General features: G+C 37.6%; 1 protein-coding gene across 2 annotated transcripts in view; it reads left to right on the forward strand.

Annotated features, from left to right (window-relative positions):
* Nucleotides 1-2,558: 2,558 nt before the first annotated feature.
* VPS13A (vacuolar protein sorting 13 homolog A) overlaps nucleotides 2,559-20,309 on the forward strand; it is a 108,233-nt gene continuing 90,482 nt past the window's right edge. For both annotated transcript variants that reach the window (XM_069002521.1, XM_069002522.1), the window contains exons 1-14: nucleotides 2,559-2,684; nucleotides 10,579-10,622; nucleotides 11,110-11,152; nucleotides 12,048-12,143; nucleotides 12,421-12,522; nucleotides 13,199-13,308; nucleotides 13,577-13,636; nucleotides 14,677-14,736; nucleotides 14,932-15,012; nucleotides 15,449-15,506; nucleotides 17,485-17,612; nucleotides 17,816-17,922; nucleotides 18,599-18,770; nucleotides 19,143-19,205. In XM_069002521.1, coding sequence (XP_068858622.1) covers nucleotides 2,585-2,684; nucleotides 10,579-10,622; nucleotides 11,110-11,152; nucleotides 12,048-12,143; nucleotides 12,421-12,522; nucleotides 13,199-13,308; nucleotides 13,577-13,636; nucleotides 14,677-14,736; nucleotides 14,932-15,012; nucleotides 15,449-15,506; nucleotides 17,485-17,612; nucleotides 17,816-17,922; nucleotides 18,599-18,770; nucleotides 19,143-19,205 — 1,224 coding nt within the window. In that variant the 5' untranslated portion in view covers nucleotides 2,559-2,584. The remainder of the gene's footprint in view (nucleotides 2,685-10,578; nucleotides 10,623-11,109; nucleotides 11,153-12,047; nucleotides 12,144-12,420; nucleotides 12,523-13,198; nucleotides 13,309-13,576; nucleotides 13,637-14,676; nucleotides 14,737-14,931; nucleotides 15,013-15,448; nucleotides 15,507-17,484; nucleotides 17,613-17,815; nucleotides 17,923-18,598; nucleotides 18,771-19,142; nucleotides 19,206-20,309) is intronic.

The following is a 20,309-nucleotide window of genomic DNA, read 5'->3' on the forward strand; positions in this document are numbered from 1 at the left end:
GACAGAGTTCCCAAATTTTGTGCAAATGCCAGGGAGAAAACTTGGTTCATGGGACTAGATGGATTCCCCACAGATGGTACACTGTTTGATGCACTCTGTTCCTTACTTCTCAGATACTGCTCCAGCCTGGGCTTGAAATTATACTGCATCTGCTAGTGCTAGTGAGCTGTGGGATATGAAAAGGAAGGAAGGGGAAAAAGATGGAACCCTGTGCCTTGATGAGTCTGCAAATGTTATGGATTTCTTAGTAGGTAAGAGTCACTAGTAGGAAACACATGCTTATCCATGGTTGCCTACCCTAGGCCTAGAAGTTCACCAGCAGCAAGTAGTTTCGCTCAGCTGGAGAGCTTCAAACTTAGCTGATTGCTGTGGAAGATTCACCCACACTTTGTGAATTGGAAAAATCCATCATAGCATAAAATTTTCTTTGCAGTAACAAAATAGAAATCCTGTATCCTTTTGATGCAAAGAAGTGGTACTTGACCTAGGACACTTCTGCTCCCCTGACTTCAGAGTGACTTCACCAGAATATTTGAATATGACAAAGAAATTTTACCTACACCCTAAGAAGCTGTAGACTTACAAAGTGAAGTTACTTTGGAAAATTGACTGGTAGAAGATAATCCTGAAGATACATACTGCCAAAGCTCAACTTTGGAACAGCAAATGGACAGGCATAGATATAAATGGGTTCAACATCTAGCTTTTCCACAACTAAACAGGAAGATATGTGATTGAGTCACAAAATAAAGCCTTTTGTTCACACTTCTTTCTTGAGATAGCTTATAAGAAATATGTCTGGCTTTGTGTAAGAAATTCATAGAAAGCCAGCTGCATAAATATTCTCCTGTATGTGTATTAGTGCATGGACACAGTTATATTTGGCGTGTACATTGGTCCAATGAATCTCTTTCTAATGTAGGGGTCTTTTTTCATATTACTTGTTTTTCAATAGAAAAAGATGCTAAATCCAAGAACTGAGAAACCAATGCTGAGATTGTAATTTTTCCAAACAATACAAAATAACTTCAGAGGAACCTAAGCCTGAATTAGACAGTGTATGTTTTGTCTTTTGTTAACCTTCTTCAGTATCACTCTTTCCCCTTCCTTGTGTTAATAAAGAATGTCATCCCTGATAAAAGTGTATTTCTTTAAAGCAAACTACTTCTTTGCAAATTATTTTATTCTGCATATGGGGTGGATGCGAGGCATTGCTGATGTGGCAGGTTGTGGTAAGCAGGCTTATATATCCCATCGTGAAAGGAAAGGTCAGCAGTGGTGGGTAGTATTCTTTTATTTCTGTATAAAGGAATGAAAAGATGTGTAATCTCTGAGAATTTTCTCATTCCTTTCCCCCCAGTGGTTTAAATTTTTATATTAAATACAAAGATTCAGCAACACTGACAGGAGGCGAGGTGTGTAGAAGTCCAGCGGGGGCGGGGCACCCATCGGCTCGCTGGAGCCACCTGCTGTGAAGGGCCTTCTAGCAGCGAAAGTCTCTGGCATTGGGAGTGTGGCTGTCAAGGAGCCTTGTGAATGGTCACACCGGGCAGTTACCTCAAAAAACCTTGTGACTGCAGGGGTCCTCAGCACAGCCACTCAGAGCAAACATGGCCCAGTTATTTCAATGTGATTCAGCTGACACCCAAGCCAGAACAAGCCTAGGAGTCAAGCTCTTCGGAGAGATAAATTAAATTCAACTTGTTTTAGCCATTATGCCAGTAATAGCTCAACCATTTTTGTACAGCTCAACAGATGCAGTAATTTCTACATTTGCCTAGCTTGGATGAGAAAAATATTCAAAAAACTGTTACGGCTATCTCACATTTAAATCCCTTGGACAAACTAATCGGTCTAGTGGAGAACGGAGAGATGATTAAGGGACTGAAGTATCTCTCTTAAGAAGGAAGGTTGAGGGAGTTGGGCCTGCTCAGCCTCGAGAAGAGTTGACTGGGAGGAGATTTTATCAATGTCCGTGACTATCTGAAGGGAGGGTGTCAGGTAGACGGATCCAGACTCCGCTCGGTGGTACCGAGCAGTAACACAAGAGTCAGTGGGCAAAAACGGGCGCACAGAAAGCTCCACCTGAACATGAGGAATATTTTCTTTACTGTGCAGTGACAGAGCACTGGAACAAGTTGCCCAGAGAGGTTGCAGAGTCTCCCTCACTGGCGATATTCGAGAACAACATGCTCACAGCCCTGTGCCATGTGCTCTGGGATGACCCGGCTTGAGCAGAGAGGTTGGACCAGATGATCCCCCGTGATCCCTTCCAACCTGACCCATTCTGTGATAAGTCGTACCTTTCCAAGAGCGGGCAGACAGCGTCTGTACGGAGCGATACTGGGAAGAAGACGCCCAAGGCAGGCGAACCTGCGCAGCCCCCACCGGCTGCCGTAGCCTCAGACAAGCCACGCCTCTTCCCCGCCTCGCTGCGCCCGCAGCCGGACGGGGCGGGACGGGGGCAGCGCTGGGCCGGCCCCGCGAGCGGGGCGGGGCGGGGCGGACCGGCGGGGCGCGGCAGGAGCCGGGCTGGCGGCGCTGCTGCCGGGGGGCGGCGGCGGCGGCGGCGGCGGGGGGCAGGATGGTGTTTGAGTCCCTGGTCGTGGACGTCCTGAACCGTTTCCTTGGCGACTACGTGGTGAACCTGGACAGTTCCCAGCTGAAGCTGGGCATCTGGGGAGGTACGGGCCTGGGGCGCCGCGGGGGAGCCGCCTGTCTGCGCTCATGTCGCCGCGTGCCTTCCTGCCCGGCCGGGCTCGCACTGCCGCCCGCACAAGGGAGAAGGCCGGGGCGGCGCTCCCTGGGCGCGGCCGAGCCGAGCCGAGCCGAGCCGAGCCGAGCCGAGCCGAGCCGAGCCGAGCCGAGCCGAGCCGAGCCGAGCCGCGCCGCGCCGCCTGCTCGCCCGACACCTCCACCACCGCTCCGCCTGCCCGGCCGCTTAAAAATAGCCGCGGGGGCGGTCAGGCGGGCGGGTTGGGGAGGCGGTGTCCACGGAGCCGTGGCTGCGGCAGTGGGGGGCGGCGGCGGCGCGGGAGGAGCTGCAGAACGGGGGAAAAGAGAAACCAGGCGAAGTGCTGGAGGCGCATGGAGGGCCGCTCCTGTTTTGTTTTTCCCTACGGAGCCGCCCGTACTGTCTCGTAGTTGCGGACGGACCTTGGCTGGCCGCGGTGTCTCTGGTGCTCGCGGAAAGTTTGGGAATTGGTGGGCGGGCAGCTTGGAGGCGGGAGTCTGACCTGGCTCTGGGAATGCGAAACTGAACTGGCTTACGGGCGTTTTCCACGCCCGGAAGTAAACCGTGCCTGCCAAAGGTCTTACTGCTCGTGGAAGTGAGTGGCCTCTCTGCGAACAGCAGTGACATCCCGGTTTTTTTTGGTGCTGTCATCTGTAGGTCTGGAATATTTGTTATTTTTAGCCTTAAAGAACCAGTAGTAGATACTGCCTTAAGTGTTTGCAGAGGTCGTTCCCAGCTGTGCTAGGCGAGGTGAACGGTGGTCTGTAGAATTAAATTAACGTGCTAGTTCTGATGGCAGTAAAGTGTTCTACTTGAATGTGCTCTCCTGAGGTCCCCTTGTAAGGTATGTGCAACAAAACAGCGTCAGAGGTCTGTCAGACAGACCATGAACGGATGTCTGTGTCCGCTGCTGGCTCGGTTTCAAATGTGCATCCCAGGTGTCTGCAGCATCAGCAAAAGCAAACACAAGGTTCAGGTTTTTTTTTTGCAGGTGCTCTCATATATTAGTAGGTGTGAAACATCCTCGAGGTATTGCCTACCTGCAGTTCCATTCCTAGGCACTCATATACATTAACCAGATTTTATAAGCTTCTTCTGGAGCTTGTTACATCGTGGACATTTTTGTTTTCATGCTTGTTTTCCGAAATGGCGTCCTTATTTAGTTGCATCTCTGCAGTAATTTCCCTTCGGTTAGTCAAGGCATTTGTAGAATCTTTGTAAAGTTCAGTCTCTATAAGGAGTCTTAACACAGCAACAGCACATGTAACTGCTGGAGACAAAGTAGTAGTCTTTGATCTATAGCAGTAAGGCTTAATATCGCGTACCTCTTACTGATTAGGTGAGTCTTATTTGGAAGGTTTGACTAATTGCACCTTTCAGCAAAACTGTGTCAGACTAATTGCTTGATTTATGTACTGAAGTTCTGAAGTTACCATAGTATCTTCTTTCTGTTCAGTGAAGACAGGCAGAATATTTAATGAAAAATACGAAATGCTGTGTAAATATTTTGGGCAATGTTTATGCATTACAAAAAAGGTAAAAGCTTCTTTTACCAGCTCGCTACATTACTGATGGTTAATCATGACAGCTTATGGCTCTGTGAAGCAACTATTAACGGATTAGATGCATTGTCTCAGTTTAAAAAAACTAAAAAAAAACACCACCAAAACCAACTGAAAACTAAAAAAATCCCACCAACCCCAAAGTTTTACTTTGAAGTTTCATATTCAGCTGTCATATTTTTTCATGTCTGTGGAACTTAATTTTCTTTTTTATTATCTCCTCTTCAAGAAGCTCTCATGTATTAGAGGTTTTAGTATATTTTTATTTAAATTAAATTTCTCACTTCTCTAGTGCCTATGTATTAGAATAAAATTATTTTTTCTCTTCATAACCTGTCAACTTGTTTGTAGTGAATACTGATGTACAGCAGTAGTGAAGCATCATCTGTAGAGTTTTTTTTCCTGGCCTACCACGTGATGCTTTTTTTCAACTTAATAAAATTGTGTTTAATCATCTGTGCATCTGCAATATTTCTTTCGTTTCAAGTATCTCAAAGGACCTAGAAATTGCATTCTTCTATCTAAAAGGCAATGACTATTAGTAACAACAGCAGTAGAATACTGTTTTTATGTGGAATGCATCATTGATTAGCAGATCCCTACACTCACAGTATACCTAAAGTCTGTGGATAATTTTTTTAGCTTGTTAATTACTAAAATTCTGTAACTAAGGTATTAAAATAAAAAAAGTACTTTTTTGGCCTTCATATTAAAACTTAATGGTTTTAATGCTTGACTGCATGCTCTGAAAGCATTTCTGTGACAGCTATGTGTTTTCATACAGTGTTTGTGTGTCGTGATTACTACATTTTACATAAATCATATACTATTGAAATGAAATTGTCCTAAATCCATCACATGAAAAGGAAAAAAAAAAAAGAAAGTTGCTTGTTCTTTTTCTTCCTTGTAACAAATCACCACTGCTTTTTGTTTGTAGACTGAATATATGTATAAAACCTAATGTTACATAGTTTCAGCTTCTGTAAATTGAGAAATTTCTTAATGAGTTTTAAATGAGCATGCTTAATATTAACTTTGGTTAAATAAATGAGAGAATTCATCATGCTGTATTAAAGCTATTCCAGATTCAATCTGTGTAGTAAAGTTGTGTGATGATGCTGCTCCAGGAAATACATGAACATAGTAATAATTACAGAAATGCTTTGATTTTTTTCTTGTTAAAAACCTCTCAGATTGAAAGGTAAAAATGTAGACTGTCTCAATATTGAAGAAGGATGTAATATCTGAAAACACTTATGACTGAGAATGTTGCAAGAACTGAATGACCTGAAATATAAAAGGCAGTGCAGAAAGTTGAAGGTAGCTCAACCTACACAGGTAAAAAAGGTAATTTGAACATGTAAAGCTAATACTGGCAAAGGCAAGGCTCAGAAAAGAGGGTAACAGGACAAAATCATATGCATAAGGAACGCCATTAATATGAAGCAGGGTAAAAGACTAGTGTGTTAGGCAGCCATCAGAGAAAGCTATTGGATGGCTGATGCTGGGAAGGACAGTGTTTTTTAACTTCTTTTTGTTCAGTGTTTACTAAGAAAGATAGCTTCAATGCGCTGTGTTAAGAAGTGTGCAAGTACTTGGCTTAGATAAACAGGTTAGATAAGTATTTAGGTGAGTTAGATATTTTTGAATGCTCTAGACCTGGTCAAGTTAAAATACCTGGAAAGATGCTTGCAGCAATGTGAGACGTATACAGTTTGACATGAGGTGAAGTGCCAGTGAGGTTTCCAGACAGTGTTGAGAGACCAAACAATTGTTTTATTGTATGGTTCATGATGCCATTATTTTCTTTTGACTATGCCTAAATAACCTTTCAGTGTTGTGGTCAGACCCTCTGTACTGCCCTTTAAAAAGCTTAATTCTCAGTTGATTTGGCACACTTGCTTATTACATAATGTCTCAAGCATTATGTATGTCTTACTTAACACAACTTATTACTTGAATAGCTGGTAACTCTTTTTTGGGCAGCTGTGTGAGTAAGATGATATAGGCAGATAATTGGCATGTTTGTGGGCACAAAAATGCTTTTTTTTTTTTTTTTTTTTCTGCAGCTGTTACTATAGTGAAAGGCAACTACTTTTGCATACCTTGCCTTGTCTAGGTATAGCAGGTGCAATCTCCTGCCCTCCCCTTACATAATAGTAATTTGAATTCACTTGAGGAATACATACTGTCTAGTAGTTTTTGTTGTCTTTCATGACCTGTTTTAAAATAGATGTCAATAGAGGAGGTATTTGGCAGACACTGATCCTCAAAGACTTACAGCTTGTCTTTAGAGGGTATGCTTAAACAGAAATAATTAACGGCACAAAAACAAGTGGAACATGACTAGCAAAGGCAGCTGTTTGTATAAAGTGATCGGGGGGGTTCACAAGCTGACAATGCTATTGGAAAAAAGCAGAAATTTTGTTAAAATATGTGAACAGGAATGTTGTGTACTAATCAAATACTAGCTAAGGTATTTGCGCTTTCTGATCTTTCCTCTCTCTGCTTTCCTTCCCCTTCCCCTTTATTTACAAGACAGCAGAGAGTGATTAATTAGGTAAAATCTGCAGGATTTTTATGTAGATTAATTTTCTCCCTTCCCTTTAACTTCTGTTTACAACCATAACAAAATTTCAGTTAGGCCTCTTTGGTGAAATAGTTTACCAGATCTCTTTTTGCAAGCTGAATCCTTGGTAGTAGATGTTGGTTCTTGAACTCAAATTCATGAAGTTATTTTGAGCATCTAAAATTAAAACTATAAACCTATTTATTCAAGAATTTTGAAAACTGTTTTATTTTGTTGAATTATTTGCATTGTCCAGAGATCAATAAATCTAAAAATTTGCTTTATAATGTAGTCTAAATAAATCCTAGACTTTGCCATAGATATTTGTAACTGTTCCAGCTTTTATTATTGTTTCGGCTGGTAGCCTGCATGTTTAACTCTAGATGTTTATACAACTCCAACTACTTGTACATACAGTTTCTGAGGTTGCTTAGTTGGGTAATTTTTAATCATGTATTGGATGCATTTCTGTCATCAAAACATCCAGTTGCTCCCAACAGGGGAGCACCACCCCTGCCAAAAAAACCCCCAACAAACCATCAGCAAAAGTAACAATCAAATCTTGATGTATTTCCTGATTTTTGTAATTAGTATCTACTGTCAGTACTCTAAGACTAATTCACTAGCTGTGTTACATCCTGTAACTAGGGTTTGTTCCCTGATTTTCCTGTTTCTCTTTGTGGGGGCTTTTGGGTTTTTGCCTCCCATCCCCAACAGAATGGTCAAGATTCAGTGTAGTTGCACTTAGATCTACATTTCATTGCAAGGGAAATGACTACATATGGTAGAGACTAAATTTTGGTAATGAAAGAGAATACTGGCATGGTCAGTATTTACTCAGTCTCTGTGCTAACCCATGACAGTCTCTCAGGCTCTCTCTCATGTGTTGGAACAAGAAAGGTCACATCAATACACAAAACCTAGTGCCTCCTTAGTAGTCTGTTGTGTGCTTTAATAGGCCGTTCAGTGTGGTTGTGACCCTCAACTGAGGTTTCTGTAAGTAAATTGTTATATTTTAGTAAACGTGTCTCAGTAGTTATATACTGAAATTCAGCTGCCTGGAGTTCTACTAATGTGTATTTCTGCTAGTGATTCTTAACTAAAGCATTAAAATTTTTAACTGTAAAATCATAAGTAAAAGCAGTGAAGAATGATGTACCCCACTTCCAAATCCTAGCATTTAATGTAGAAATTTCGAAGTCTTCCTGTTTGAAACATTATTGATTCCATGTTTATTGTCTGCTATGATGATGTGCTCAGGTAAAATGAGGAAGAGTTCTGCCTTCACAAACTATTGTTTGTAAATGCTTAAGATAATCCTTACTCACTTTGCAGTACTTTGTTTTTGGAAGCATCTGGGCTGCCAAATTATTGTAGCTTGAGTTACAGTGCAGAACTGTGGCATGTGTCAGACCCTTGCTAAATGAGAGGCAATGTTTACTTAGCCATCAGTGAAAATGAAGAAATTCAACCCAGTTAAACTGCTTCATGTGTCACGGAGTCTTACAGTTTCCTTATGAATGTTTTTAACGTGGCTCAACTGGCCTGCAGAAATTGCATTTTGTGCCTGGTAACTTGGTTACAAACCTGGACCTTTGCTCTGGATACCATTAGAGTTACTTGCCATGAATACAGTTACAGTTAGTGATATCTTCTTGAAGAAGCAAACGGGATGTGTTTTAATGTGTTAAAATGGTCTCTGCAGAGTAAGCTTTATCAGGGAATAAATTTAGAATGGAATTGAACCAATGGTATATAAAACTGTCACCTTGTTATTGCCCACAAAGACTATGTAGTTCTAGTTCCTAGAGTAGTTACAGACTACTTCTGGGAATGCTTTCTTTGCTTTTATATTTTTTTTTTTCCTTTTCTGTTGTTTCTGGCAATGTGTATGTATTTTAAGGCTTAAAAGCATCGCCATCAGCTATCAAAAAACATCCTTCTGCATGTAGCATTTCTCAGGAGAGGCTGATGTTAGCATATGTCAGATGTATAGACTTCTACTGGAAAGATTGTTGCAATGAATAAATTAAAACATTTATAACTTCATAGTATTTTGTGAGTGCTACAAGATGGATGGATTAGTTTACCTGATCAGCTCTTCCATATTAGTTCAACAATTTGAGCCAATTCTTCTAATGTATGCATTTTTGAGATTTGGGTCCAATTTCCCAAAATTGGTGGTACTTTGAACAGTTGTTTATTGCCATTAGCACTATGTAACTGCAAGACTATTCTTCCAATTGGAGCTCCCATTTCTCCATACATTTTGCTATTTCTAAGATGCATACCAAAAGAAAAGCATTTTTGAGTCTATCAAATCTTCATTTGCAACCTCAAGTTGTATTCCTTTCCAGGCCTGTAATCTGCTTCTGGTTTCTGGAATCTCATTTATGCCCCTGCTCAGCTGTATCAGGTGTCTGTTCCATGTGCATGTGTTAATGCAATACAACTAATTTGAAAGTAAGCATCACAGAAGCTTCATTCTTGTAGATTTTGCAGAAGACATTGCTTTGGACTATGTGCACATTTAAGTTACGAGTTTTCTGGTCCCAGTATTCCTTTTGTTATGGCAAGTGTTTGATGTGAAGTATATTGTAAAACTGATCTTGCAATTCGAATTTTCTTTGTTTAAGGACAGAAATTCAGTATACTGAATTTCTGTCCTTAAAAAATTAGATTACTGAAATGCTTCCTGTGAATTTTTGTAAGGCTATAAATAAAACTGGCAAGAGTAAGATCTTTTGAGGGCTAAAATTTCACTCACATTTACTGTTCCTAGATTTCTACAAGCATAGGAAACAGATGGTTGAGGAAAAAGAAGCTAACTTTTGATTTCAAAATGGGTCCTTACAAAATTGAGACAGTGATTTCCAACATTCTTACTTTGAGTAATTTTAGGTTATTTTTCATGGACATGCAAGCTTCATGTGACAATCTCAGATACTATTTTGTAGCATGATTAATCATCTTTCATAGTCTTAATCATCTTTCAGGGATATTTGACGTGTAGGATGTGGATCTGTTTCATGGTAAAGATTCTGGGAAATCTGGTGGTAAATCTTGGATAAGGGATAGGATAAAAAAGAGAAAGACACACAGAGGTTAAAGTGCGGTACAGAGAAAGAAAGGAAGAAAGATTGGCAGTCCTGGCTCCAGCCTCAATGCAGCTGGGGTGTCCAGGGTCCTGGGGCACATGTGTGCCTGGGTTTGATGTGGGTGCCTTTACACAGTTAAGTTTTCTGTGCCATGGAGCTAAGTTGCTTGTTTAGTATGCAAATGAGTTCTCATGTGCAGTTCATTCTTCCAGACCTTTCTGGAAATGGGTCAGAGGGCTTTGGGGGTCTCTGGTGGTCTCGATCCCTCCATACTGGGTTTCTTCAGGTTGACAGTCCATGCCTGCTTCTTGACCTCATTGCTTTGCTTGTGCTCTACTTCAGGAGTCAGAACATAGACCTTTGTCTGAGAGGAGTTCTGGCTTATGTCTGTATGGCCCCCACTTCCTGCCACATCCCGTTCTTTCTAGTGGCATGTTCTTACCAACAATTCTTGGTTGACTCCAGTGCTATCCTCCATTGGTGTTTGAGACATACACATTAGTCCCCTTATCTTCTAGGCTTCTGTAACCCACTGATTTAAACTGTGGGACTTGCAGTGTATACCAGTCCTACTTTACTTATTCCAGTTTTACTTGTTGGCTTCTTTTCTTTTAGGAGCTGTAGCACTGAAGAATCTGGAAATAAAAGAAAATGCACTGGTAAGCTAGTGAAAATAGCAATAATACTTGCAAAAATGATTCCCGAACTATGCTTTAGGTTTAATGTGCATGTTTTAGTTCTTATTTTAGGATACACTTTCTCTTAAGTGGAAGCGTACTGATTTGCTTTCTTTGTACCTATGTAGATTATCTGGTTAATTTGAGATTAAATTTAAAGGAGAAAGTATAAGCAATTTTTTTTCCCTTAAGAGAACTCTCCGAAATTGCTAAAAGAATGTGTTTAGGTCAAAATCGGTACTGAAAACCTTTTTATTTTATAGCTCATGAAGCTAGGACTTTGTTTTTGGAAATGTATTTAACCTAACATGGCTTAACAGTATAAATTGGTAACCAAATGCTTGCTTATTCATTATATTGAATTTTTTTTTTAGTGGTTTGTTAAAATTATTGTAATATCTTTTCCTGCATTGGAACATTTCACCAGTTGCTGAGCTGAACTTAAATTTTCTAAACCTCTTTCTTTTAGAGTCAGTTGGATGTGCCATTTAAAGTTAAAGCAGGACATATTAGTAAGTTGCATTTTATTTTGTACACATGCAGGAATTTCTAAACATATTGCCTTTCCTTGCAAGGGACTTCAGGCATCCTAAGCAAGAAATTTCTGTATGTTCATTGATTTGTATACTTTGTACACTCTGAAGTTTGTCTCTTCTGAAAGAAACTTTCTGGAGAAGCTCCTTTTGATAAAGTATCCTGGAGTCTTGTTTAATCACCTCAATATTAATGAGAAAAGAGCCCAACACAGCAAAGATGAGCAATTGGTCAGGACTGGATCTCAGTCCTTGTCCTGACAAGACTCCACAACTGATTTTTACCTTTCACTTGCCTTTTCATCTCCTTCCTTGTTTTCTTGTTGCACGTTGATTGTCTTGTAAAAGTTAGTGGTTTCTTAAAGTAAACGGAGTCTAAAGCCATTATGCGTCCTTTAAATCTACCCTGGAGTAATGTATTTTCTGTGATTGATTTAATACTTTATTAAAATTGGCACTCGGGTGAAGGAGAAGAGACCTCATGTAACTTCATGATCCCTGAGTTCACAAAGCATAGTATTTAGCTGACTGATGATGTATGAGCTGCCCATGTGCTTTTCTTGTTTCTGAGAGTGCTGCAGTGGATTTTCAAGGAGGGAGACACTGCTGTTGAGAAGGAAGAATGTAATTCAAGGGAATAAGGAAAGACAAGGAAAGGCTTGATAGTTCTCCTCGTGGAAAAACTTCTCGTGTTGCTTGTGTGTTGTATATGAATATACAACTCAAAAGACTTTTGCCTCAGATACACTGGCGTATTTTCTATCCGATTTAATAATTTTTAAGAGATTTTGTGTCTAGTATCAATTAACTTTGCATTTCTTTTCCAGTCAGCTATTTAACTGTATACCTCAACCTTTTTCTTCTGTGTTTGCAGGTCAACTTAACCTACAGATTCCATGGCAAAACCTTTATACTCAACCTGTTGAGGCAGTCCTTGATGGAGTTTATTTGCTTATTGTGCCCATAGCCAGTAAGTTAATGTAGGAAGAAGTGACTATAGATTGGTGGGATTTCAGAAGTATCTGGAGTGGGTTGATACTGTTTTCATGACCTTTATTCCTAGTAGATACTCTTACCAAGTGCAATTAAATAATGGAGTGGAAGTCTTTCAGTAATTTACATTTCATCGCCTAATTTTTTTGCTGTTTTGTAACTGTTGCAAAAATGCAGAAATTACAGCTTTTGAAACAGTATCTTTAAAAAAAGTATGGTTTTTGTTACTATATCTTTTTTCATTATGTGTTTAGGCATTAAATATGATGCTGAAAAAGAAGCCAGGCAACTCTTAGAAGCAAGACAAAGGGAATTGCAGAGGATAGAGGAAGCAAAGCAGAAGATAGCTGACCAAGGTAAGAGTGGGAAAAGCTAATGAAAGTGATGCTGCTTCTTTCTTTATTTTAATCTAGAAAGACACAGACTTTGTCAAAGTGTTCTAGATTCTTGTTTTTTCCTTATTACTTAAAAACCTATTAGTTATGTTTTTTTAGGTATAATGGCCATTGCAGAAGCAGCATTCTGAAAATAAAAAGGGTTGAGCATTGACGTGATCTGATATAAATTGGGCTTTTGAGATATTACTTTTGTATCTTGTCGTCTGACATTTTCTTTCCTCTTTCGTAAGAAATAATTTAACTTTGTTTCCCATATCAAAGCATTTTTACAAATACAGCTTTTTAAAGGTTTTCTTCAACTTGTTCTTCGATACATGCAAGTTCTTATCTTTAAATTCAACTTCTAGTACTTCCAAGAAATATGTATTGGCCACCTTGAATATTGGTGGGTGCTGGTCATAATTTTGAGCTACCTGATTCTTCACTCAGCAGGTAGTAAAGCTAGGAAACCTTCTGGTCTGAGAATATAAATGATGTAGATTACACAGAACAAGCATGTTTTTGTACAACTGGAGTACAATGTAATAGAGAATTAAAATACTTATCATGCAAAATTTATTATGTTAATGTTTTCTCTAATTTTAAAAAATACTGAAATGTAAACAAAACACTAAATTATTTTCCTTTTACATAGATAAAGTAAAAGAAGAGAAACAAGACACTTTTGTAGAAAAGCTAGTTACTCAGGTCATCAAAAATCTTCAGCTGAAAATTTCCAACATCCATATTCGCTATGAAGATGATGTAAGTACTTTTGTATATCATAGCATAAGGGATTGCTCACTGTAACATGAAATTGGGAACCTGTCTTGATTTCTTCCAGTTGCTTTTCATGCTGAGACAGTACTAGTAAAGTTGTGGAATTTTCTTAGTCTTATTAAAAAAAAATAGAAAATAAAAACTGAAAAAAACCTTGTACCAAAACATAAAGATACTTAAATTCTTAGCCAAATATATGTGCTTATAGGGTATGAAATAATTCTTTTTTTTGTATTTTCCTGTTTTCTATTAGATCACAAATCGTGATAACCCCTTGTCATTTGGGATTTCACTTCAGAATCTAAGTTTGCAGGTAATTTTATTTTTCACCTTTTATCTGAAAAACATGTTGATATATACCAATAAGTGAAGTTGTGTTTTTGTGTGTTGTGCTTCTGGTAACATACTGTTTAATGAAAGTGTAGCTATCAGCAATGCACAATGGTAACTACTTGGTTTATCAAATTCAGCATAAATACTGTGGTGGGTGTGCCATTAAAGGTAAAATGCTAGTATTAAAATAGATTTTTAGGAAGAATCATTCTGCTGCACTTTGTGATTTCCAATCCACTTTGCTGGATTTGGGCTGTTCAAACTCTGAATATTTTACTGAAACTGACTTGAGCTCCAAGAAAGGAAGTTACTACCTGATAACAGGGAGTGGGGGTCGTGGTGGGGAAGGAAAAAGTAAAAAACAGATGATGTCTTTTTTTTCAGCTGGAGCTCATTTTTTTTTCGAGCTGCACTTTATTGTGCTAAGAGTAGTCATCACAAACAGTATGGAATTTTTTTTCTGGAAGACTGTGTAGTAGGAGCAATATGCTGATGGTGCTGAGTTGCTCTGACTCAGCAGCTTTTGCTGTGTAACTGCTAGTCTTAAAGAAAATGTGTCTTAAACAAGTGCTACTTTCTTCAGTGACATGGTGATCTCATGAACGCTTGTTCCTAGCACATTGAAAGGTCTTCTTTAGGCTCAAACTAAAATGAATTACTTCCAGAATTATAAAATAATTCAATCCCTTTTTTATCTCTGTTCAAAGAGCCTGCCTAAAAATAATATTGGTGTGAAGGAAAACAGTTTGCAATACAGAAAACAGAATTTTATAGTGTCTTTGATTCTTGTGTGAAGCCTATTAATCAGTGCACATACACATACATATTTTTTGGGGAAAGTAGCCTTATCAAGTTTTCACTTAAAATAATGGATTAATCATCTTAAATCAGAAGATTGTGTCCCAGTATTTTCCATGGCATTTAATTATGATGATGTTTCTTTCTTTTTTAGTAGTTTGTTCTGGTTATAATGTGTTGGTGAATTATAAATGGAGTAACTTCATTTAATTTTCATTTCAGACCTCAGATAAGAATTGGAATCCATGTTTACATGATGAAACTGCCAAGTTGTTCCACAAGGTACAGTATAAACTGTATGCTAAAGAAAGAATTGCTAAGAGAGCAAGCTGTATTAGAATTTCTTCCACAGAAATTAAGATCAAGAAAAGTTATAACTATATAGTCTCTAAAATAAAAGTAACATTCTGAATATTTTTATTCATCCAGACTTCGTGAATTTCAAATTATTGATCTAAAATTTGTTTGTATTTTCAGCTTGTGCGACTGGATAACCTTTTTGCTTATTGGAATGTGAAATCGGAGATGTTCTACCATGGTGGTTATGATGAGTCATTGGTAAGTAAAGCACGAAGTAGTGTATCTAGCTAGCATTCTAGTTGAAACTGGGAAGCAGAGAATGTGCTTCGCATTCAGGCCTGCTTCTGTTTATGTCAGCGTCCTGGGGAATTGTTTGTAGCTAAAAGTGTTTTTAGGAAAAACCAGTACACGTTAAGGCTTTCGTGTGATGGACATATAACACATGGACATATAATAGTTAAAAAAAACCTAGTCTTCTGCCAGTAACAAAATGTACACAATTGATCGTCACCTTGTTCAGTGATAGCTAAAGATAGACATATCATCCTGTTTAAAACATAGATGAGTATTTGAATTTTACTTTGGATCAGGGGGATTATCTGAGAACTGTTTAAAAATGCTAACATTTTGTACTTTTAAAAACTTTATCTGGAAGTAGAAATACAATTTTCTTTTAACTCTGTTGTGTGTTTAGGTTAACTTAAAACACGGAGTTGCCAGCCACAACGTGATTCCAGAGGGTTATGATTTTGGTAAGTGTTAATTAATTGTAATATGCATTCATAATTCTAATTTTTGGTGCATCTGAGAGGTTGTCACTTTGGCTGTTACTCAAAAATCTTAAGGAGTGCAGTTTAATCCTGTAAGAGTAACTTACTGACACTTTCTGACACTGTCTTTCTGACAGTGAATACTGTATTGTATAGGTAGCCTTAAAAAAGCCTTAATGAAAATTTGTCTTGAGTTATGTGTCATATGGAATGTCATACATAGATCCTCATTGTTAACACCCATTGATTAATTCCTTTATGTAAGAAGCTTAGCAATAACATGTACTCTGTGTAAATGTTGTGAATTTAGATTTGTTTGAGTATGTTTTTGAGGTCACCTGCTTTGTGCAAAGTGTCTTTGTTCATGTGAGGTGGAAACAGTAATCACACAGCTTTGAAACATTAACTTTTTTAGTGGGAATTTTGCAAGTTATATTGCTTTGAGTGTTGCTTACTTAAGTCTGAAAGCTGAAAGTCACATTGGCATCACTCAAACATGGTGATAGTTTACTTTCCATTGTAAAATACATGATTTGTGTTTATCACGTGCATCTGTGTCATGGTTTAGAAACTGTTCACAAGGCTGAATGGCCTTTGAAGTGGCTTGTTTTCTGGGAAGAAAGTCCTCAGTTTACTATAGCCAGGGTTAAAAAAGACACTGTCAGCTTTATGCTGCCACTTTCCCCTGAATGAGTCCTATTTTGACTGACAGAGAACTATCTAGCAATTTCTTCTGATTTCTTATCCATCTTCTTTGACTCTTTTTTGCAAGAGAACAAGTGTTAAACATCATAGGATGTTTAAGTCTTTATGTAGTAAGTTCAAAATAGGTGTATGTAAAGCTTAGGATTCAAGATTTACACTCTAAATTCAGCAGTGCTATCAGAGATGCAGACTATGGTGTTCTGTGGTAAATGAAAATTTGGTCCTGTTTAGGGCAAGTCTTTAGATTAAAACTTTGATAGGAAAGCAATAAGCATGAAGTCTAATTCTATCACTTGATGTAAATACAAACATTATATATGAGAATTACAAAACTGAGGTTTAGGAACCTAAATACAGGGAGAAGATTAATTGAAATGCTACCATATACAGGTGTAGCTAGAAGTTTCATGGTTTCATCTTGCAAAAATGCCTGTTTCTACTTGTATGAACCTTTCAGAGAATTTGGAGTATTTGCTGTAGGTAGCAAATACTGATATAAAATACTGATATATAGGTAATATACCAATATTTTCTGTATTATATATCAGAGATGAAAGAAATTATGTTTGATAAAAATCTGATTTACACAAATTCAAGCAATATAAAAATTCTGATTGTTGGATCAATTGCTGAAACAGATTAAAACACTGAACTAAACATGGCATCAAATGCCTGATAGTGCCAGGCTATGGAACAGATAAAACATCTTCTCTGAATGTTTTTTCTTGTGATGTGCCTCACTTTTATGTAGAATCCATGTTGATTTTTTTTTCATTCTTGCTTGGGCTTGGGTTTAGAAATATGGAATGTTTGGTTTTAACCACTGTTGTGAGTATAATTTATCAAACAGTAAAGTATTCGTAACAAAAACAATTAATAAAACCTTATGGAATAAGAGTTCCTATAGTGAAATAAATGCTGTATTTGAATCTGTCTTGTGCTAAATGTATCATAGCCAAAAAAAGAATACATTTGTTACAAATGTAAACTATTTATTGAAACAGTTGTATGTAGTTCAGCATACAGGAAAGTTTGTGGTGGCGATCTGCAAAAATTTGTATAAGTGTTGCCAGAGTGAAACTGAAAATTTAGTTTAGGTTGTATTCTATTTTAAGCTGTGTTGATGTACTTAATGTTTTTCAAGTCTAGCATTTTAAAACTAATAATCTGTGATAATTTAAGATAAGTATATATAAAATTAATTACAGTCTTAAATAATTTAATTGCACTTTTTGTATCAACTTGTGTTTTTTAGTATTCCGCCCAATTTCAGCTAGAGCCAAACTCCTTATGAATCCTCGATCTGATGTTGACTTTTCATCACCAAAAATGGATTTAGATGTAAACTTACAGGATATAACTGTTGAATTCAATAAGCCACAGGTACATACTGTTTTTCTGAAGTTGTATGTAATGTGGTAAAAAATTCAGCTAGCACAAATAAGAAAGGCAGTCTGAAATTTTGCGGCGTACATATGGAATCTATTAACTTAGTCTTGTATTTCTTTGTTACTAATTTTCTCTTCAAAGAGAAGCTTGATACTTGTTCTCAGGTAATAATGCTCAGTTTGAATTTCTTTGCCTAGTACTTCAGTGTTATGGAGCTTCTTGAGTCTATTGATATGATGACTCGAAATCTGCCATATAGGAAGTACAGACCTGATGTTCCATTGCACAACAACGCCAAGACATGGTAGGCAACCTCAGACTTCGAAAATAATTTGTTGGTTATTACCTTGAAATAATTACCAAGGAATTGCTTCTTACTTAAGGAGATTAGAACTAATTTCCTTCTGAAAGGAAGTCTTCTCTTTTGTTTTTATTATTTTTTCTTAAGCTAGTATTGTAAGAAGTTGATAAGGACCTCAAACCAAAGCTGAGGACACAATATTTGAAAACCTGTGATTGCTGTCTTAAAGACCATTGTCAGGAACTTAGGTCTGATAGTATTTTTGTATCATAACTTTGTTTAAATGAAGGCCTGCTTGTTATATGTTAGGTAGTATTGCAAGAACATAGCTTTTATCTAAAAATAGGCAAACCTTTTCAACACAGATGGCAAGGATTTGGTTTCTTTTCAGAAGATTCCATACAAATATATATTTTTTGTTCTCACACATACATGCATAGATTTGTGGGTATTTGTCATACACAGTTACCTTTGAATTTTAGGAAACGGCAATCTGTCAACTTTGTGTGGGAGAAAAAGAGAAAATTCTTAGGTTTCTCAACTCATCAGAAGTGCAGTATTAGTCAGGGCCTTTCATTCTTTCAACTTGATGTTGTATTTAGTGAAAGTCTGCAAAGTCTTAGGAGTCTTTTCAATATACCAAAAGAAAGGTAAGCTATACGTTTGTCTTTGCTTTTAGGTGGAAATACATTATTTATGGCATCCTTGAAGTAAATGTTCAACCTAAGCTCCAAATGTGGTCATGGGAACATATTTCGCATCATAGGAAGCAAGTGAAGAACTATAAAGAGATGTATAAAACCAAGATAACATCAAAAAAACCTAATGAAGAAATCTTAAAATTGTTGGAGGTGAGTAATTTTGTGGTGAAGGCTTAAATATTGTTCATCTTGATTCTTGTTCCAGCTTAAATGTTAAAATGTTCATAAATCAGTTCGAAGTTAAAATAAGATTTTCAGTGGCCATACTTGCAACTTGCTCACTACCTTTTTCTGTGAGTAATATTAACAAATACATGAGGTAAGTCTTTAAATTAGGAACTGCAAGAAAGAACAACTTAAACTGAGGTGCTTTTCTTTTCCAGGTTTCTTTGAAGTTTTCAGATTGAGCAAATGAACTTGGATTGCATAAATTTAATTGCTTGCTGTTGTTTCCTGTAAAATTGAGCTGTGGAATGTAACAATTGTCAAATTGTCAAAAATAATTTCTCACCTCTCTTGTAGGAATTTGAAAAAGCCTTGGATATTTTTAACATCACTCTAGCAAGGCAACAAGCAGAAGTTGAGGTAAAATTGCATCATTTAAATAAGTCTATGAATAGCTGAAACATGAGGTTGTGGAAATTTTAGGCAGATGCCTTTTAGCTATGGTGATTGAATTGGATATCATACAGTCTTTCGATTTTCCTTGTTCATGGTTTTTTATTATAAAGCATAGTTAATTTTTCAGCTTATAATGAACCAAAAATTAAATAGCTCCATATACTGCTTCTTCAAAGTGACTGATCTGGGATAAATTCTTTTCTACTTCTGGTTGGAAAGAACTGCTGTGGAAAATATGGCCAAAGGATGACCGAAGTCAAATTGTAAACAATTATACCCAAAGCTGTGGGGTTGGAGGGTCCCTCCCTGCGCCCCACAACAGCCTAGACCATTAGTTTATTCCATTTTATTCATGATACTGTGTTACATAGACTGATCACCTGCAGTATGTTGACTCTTAGCAAAGAGATGCAATGTTTCTATTTCCAAATGTTACTCAGGATAGTGCAAATGCAGAACAGATTTAAAGTAGGCAAGTGCGTTTAGGTAAGATGATGTGACTTGAGTAGTTACATTTAATTTGTTAGCCTTGGTTTTCATAGGTTAATGTACTGCTTAGTTTTCCATGTAGTGTCTGAGCATCTTTCTAGGACACTGAAGTGAAATATTTAGAGTTTTTCTGAAATCTGTGAAGTGATTTTTCTCCATTAATAATGCACCTAAAAGTAAGCAGAATAAGAAGTTTGTAATCTGAAAGAAGGCAGTAATTAATAATTAAACTTTATAAATATCAGTTACTGCTTGTAGCAGTGCTTGAAAGCAATTTTTTTTTGGTTTGTTTTAGTATGTGAAGTGTATTAAATGTGGTATATGTGTAATTGCTGGAGTCATAGATACTGTGCTTCTAACCCAAAACTCTGAAGAGGAATCTATATATATGATTTTTCCTTCTATTTTTCTATATGTACACTCACATTTGGATGCTTGTGTTATCATTATCCAGACTGTAACAGAACCAGAAGGAACATTCATGGCTGTTCCCCTTCAGTTTGGCTGAATTGGAGTGCTTTTCAAGGGGTGGGGGAAGGTTTGGTTTTGATTTAGTTCTCATTTGATCTTGGAATAGTC

Source organism: Aphelocoma coerulescens, assembly GCF_041296385.1.
Source record: "Aphelocoma coerulescens isolate FSJ_1873_10779 chromosome Z unlocalized genomic scaffold, UR_Acoe_1.0 ChrZ, whole genome shotgun sequence".
Taxonomy (NCBI): domain Eukaryota; kingdom Metazoa; phylum Chordata; class Aves; order Passeriformes; family Corvidae; genus Aphelocoma; species Aphelocoma coerulescens.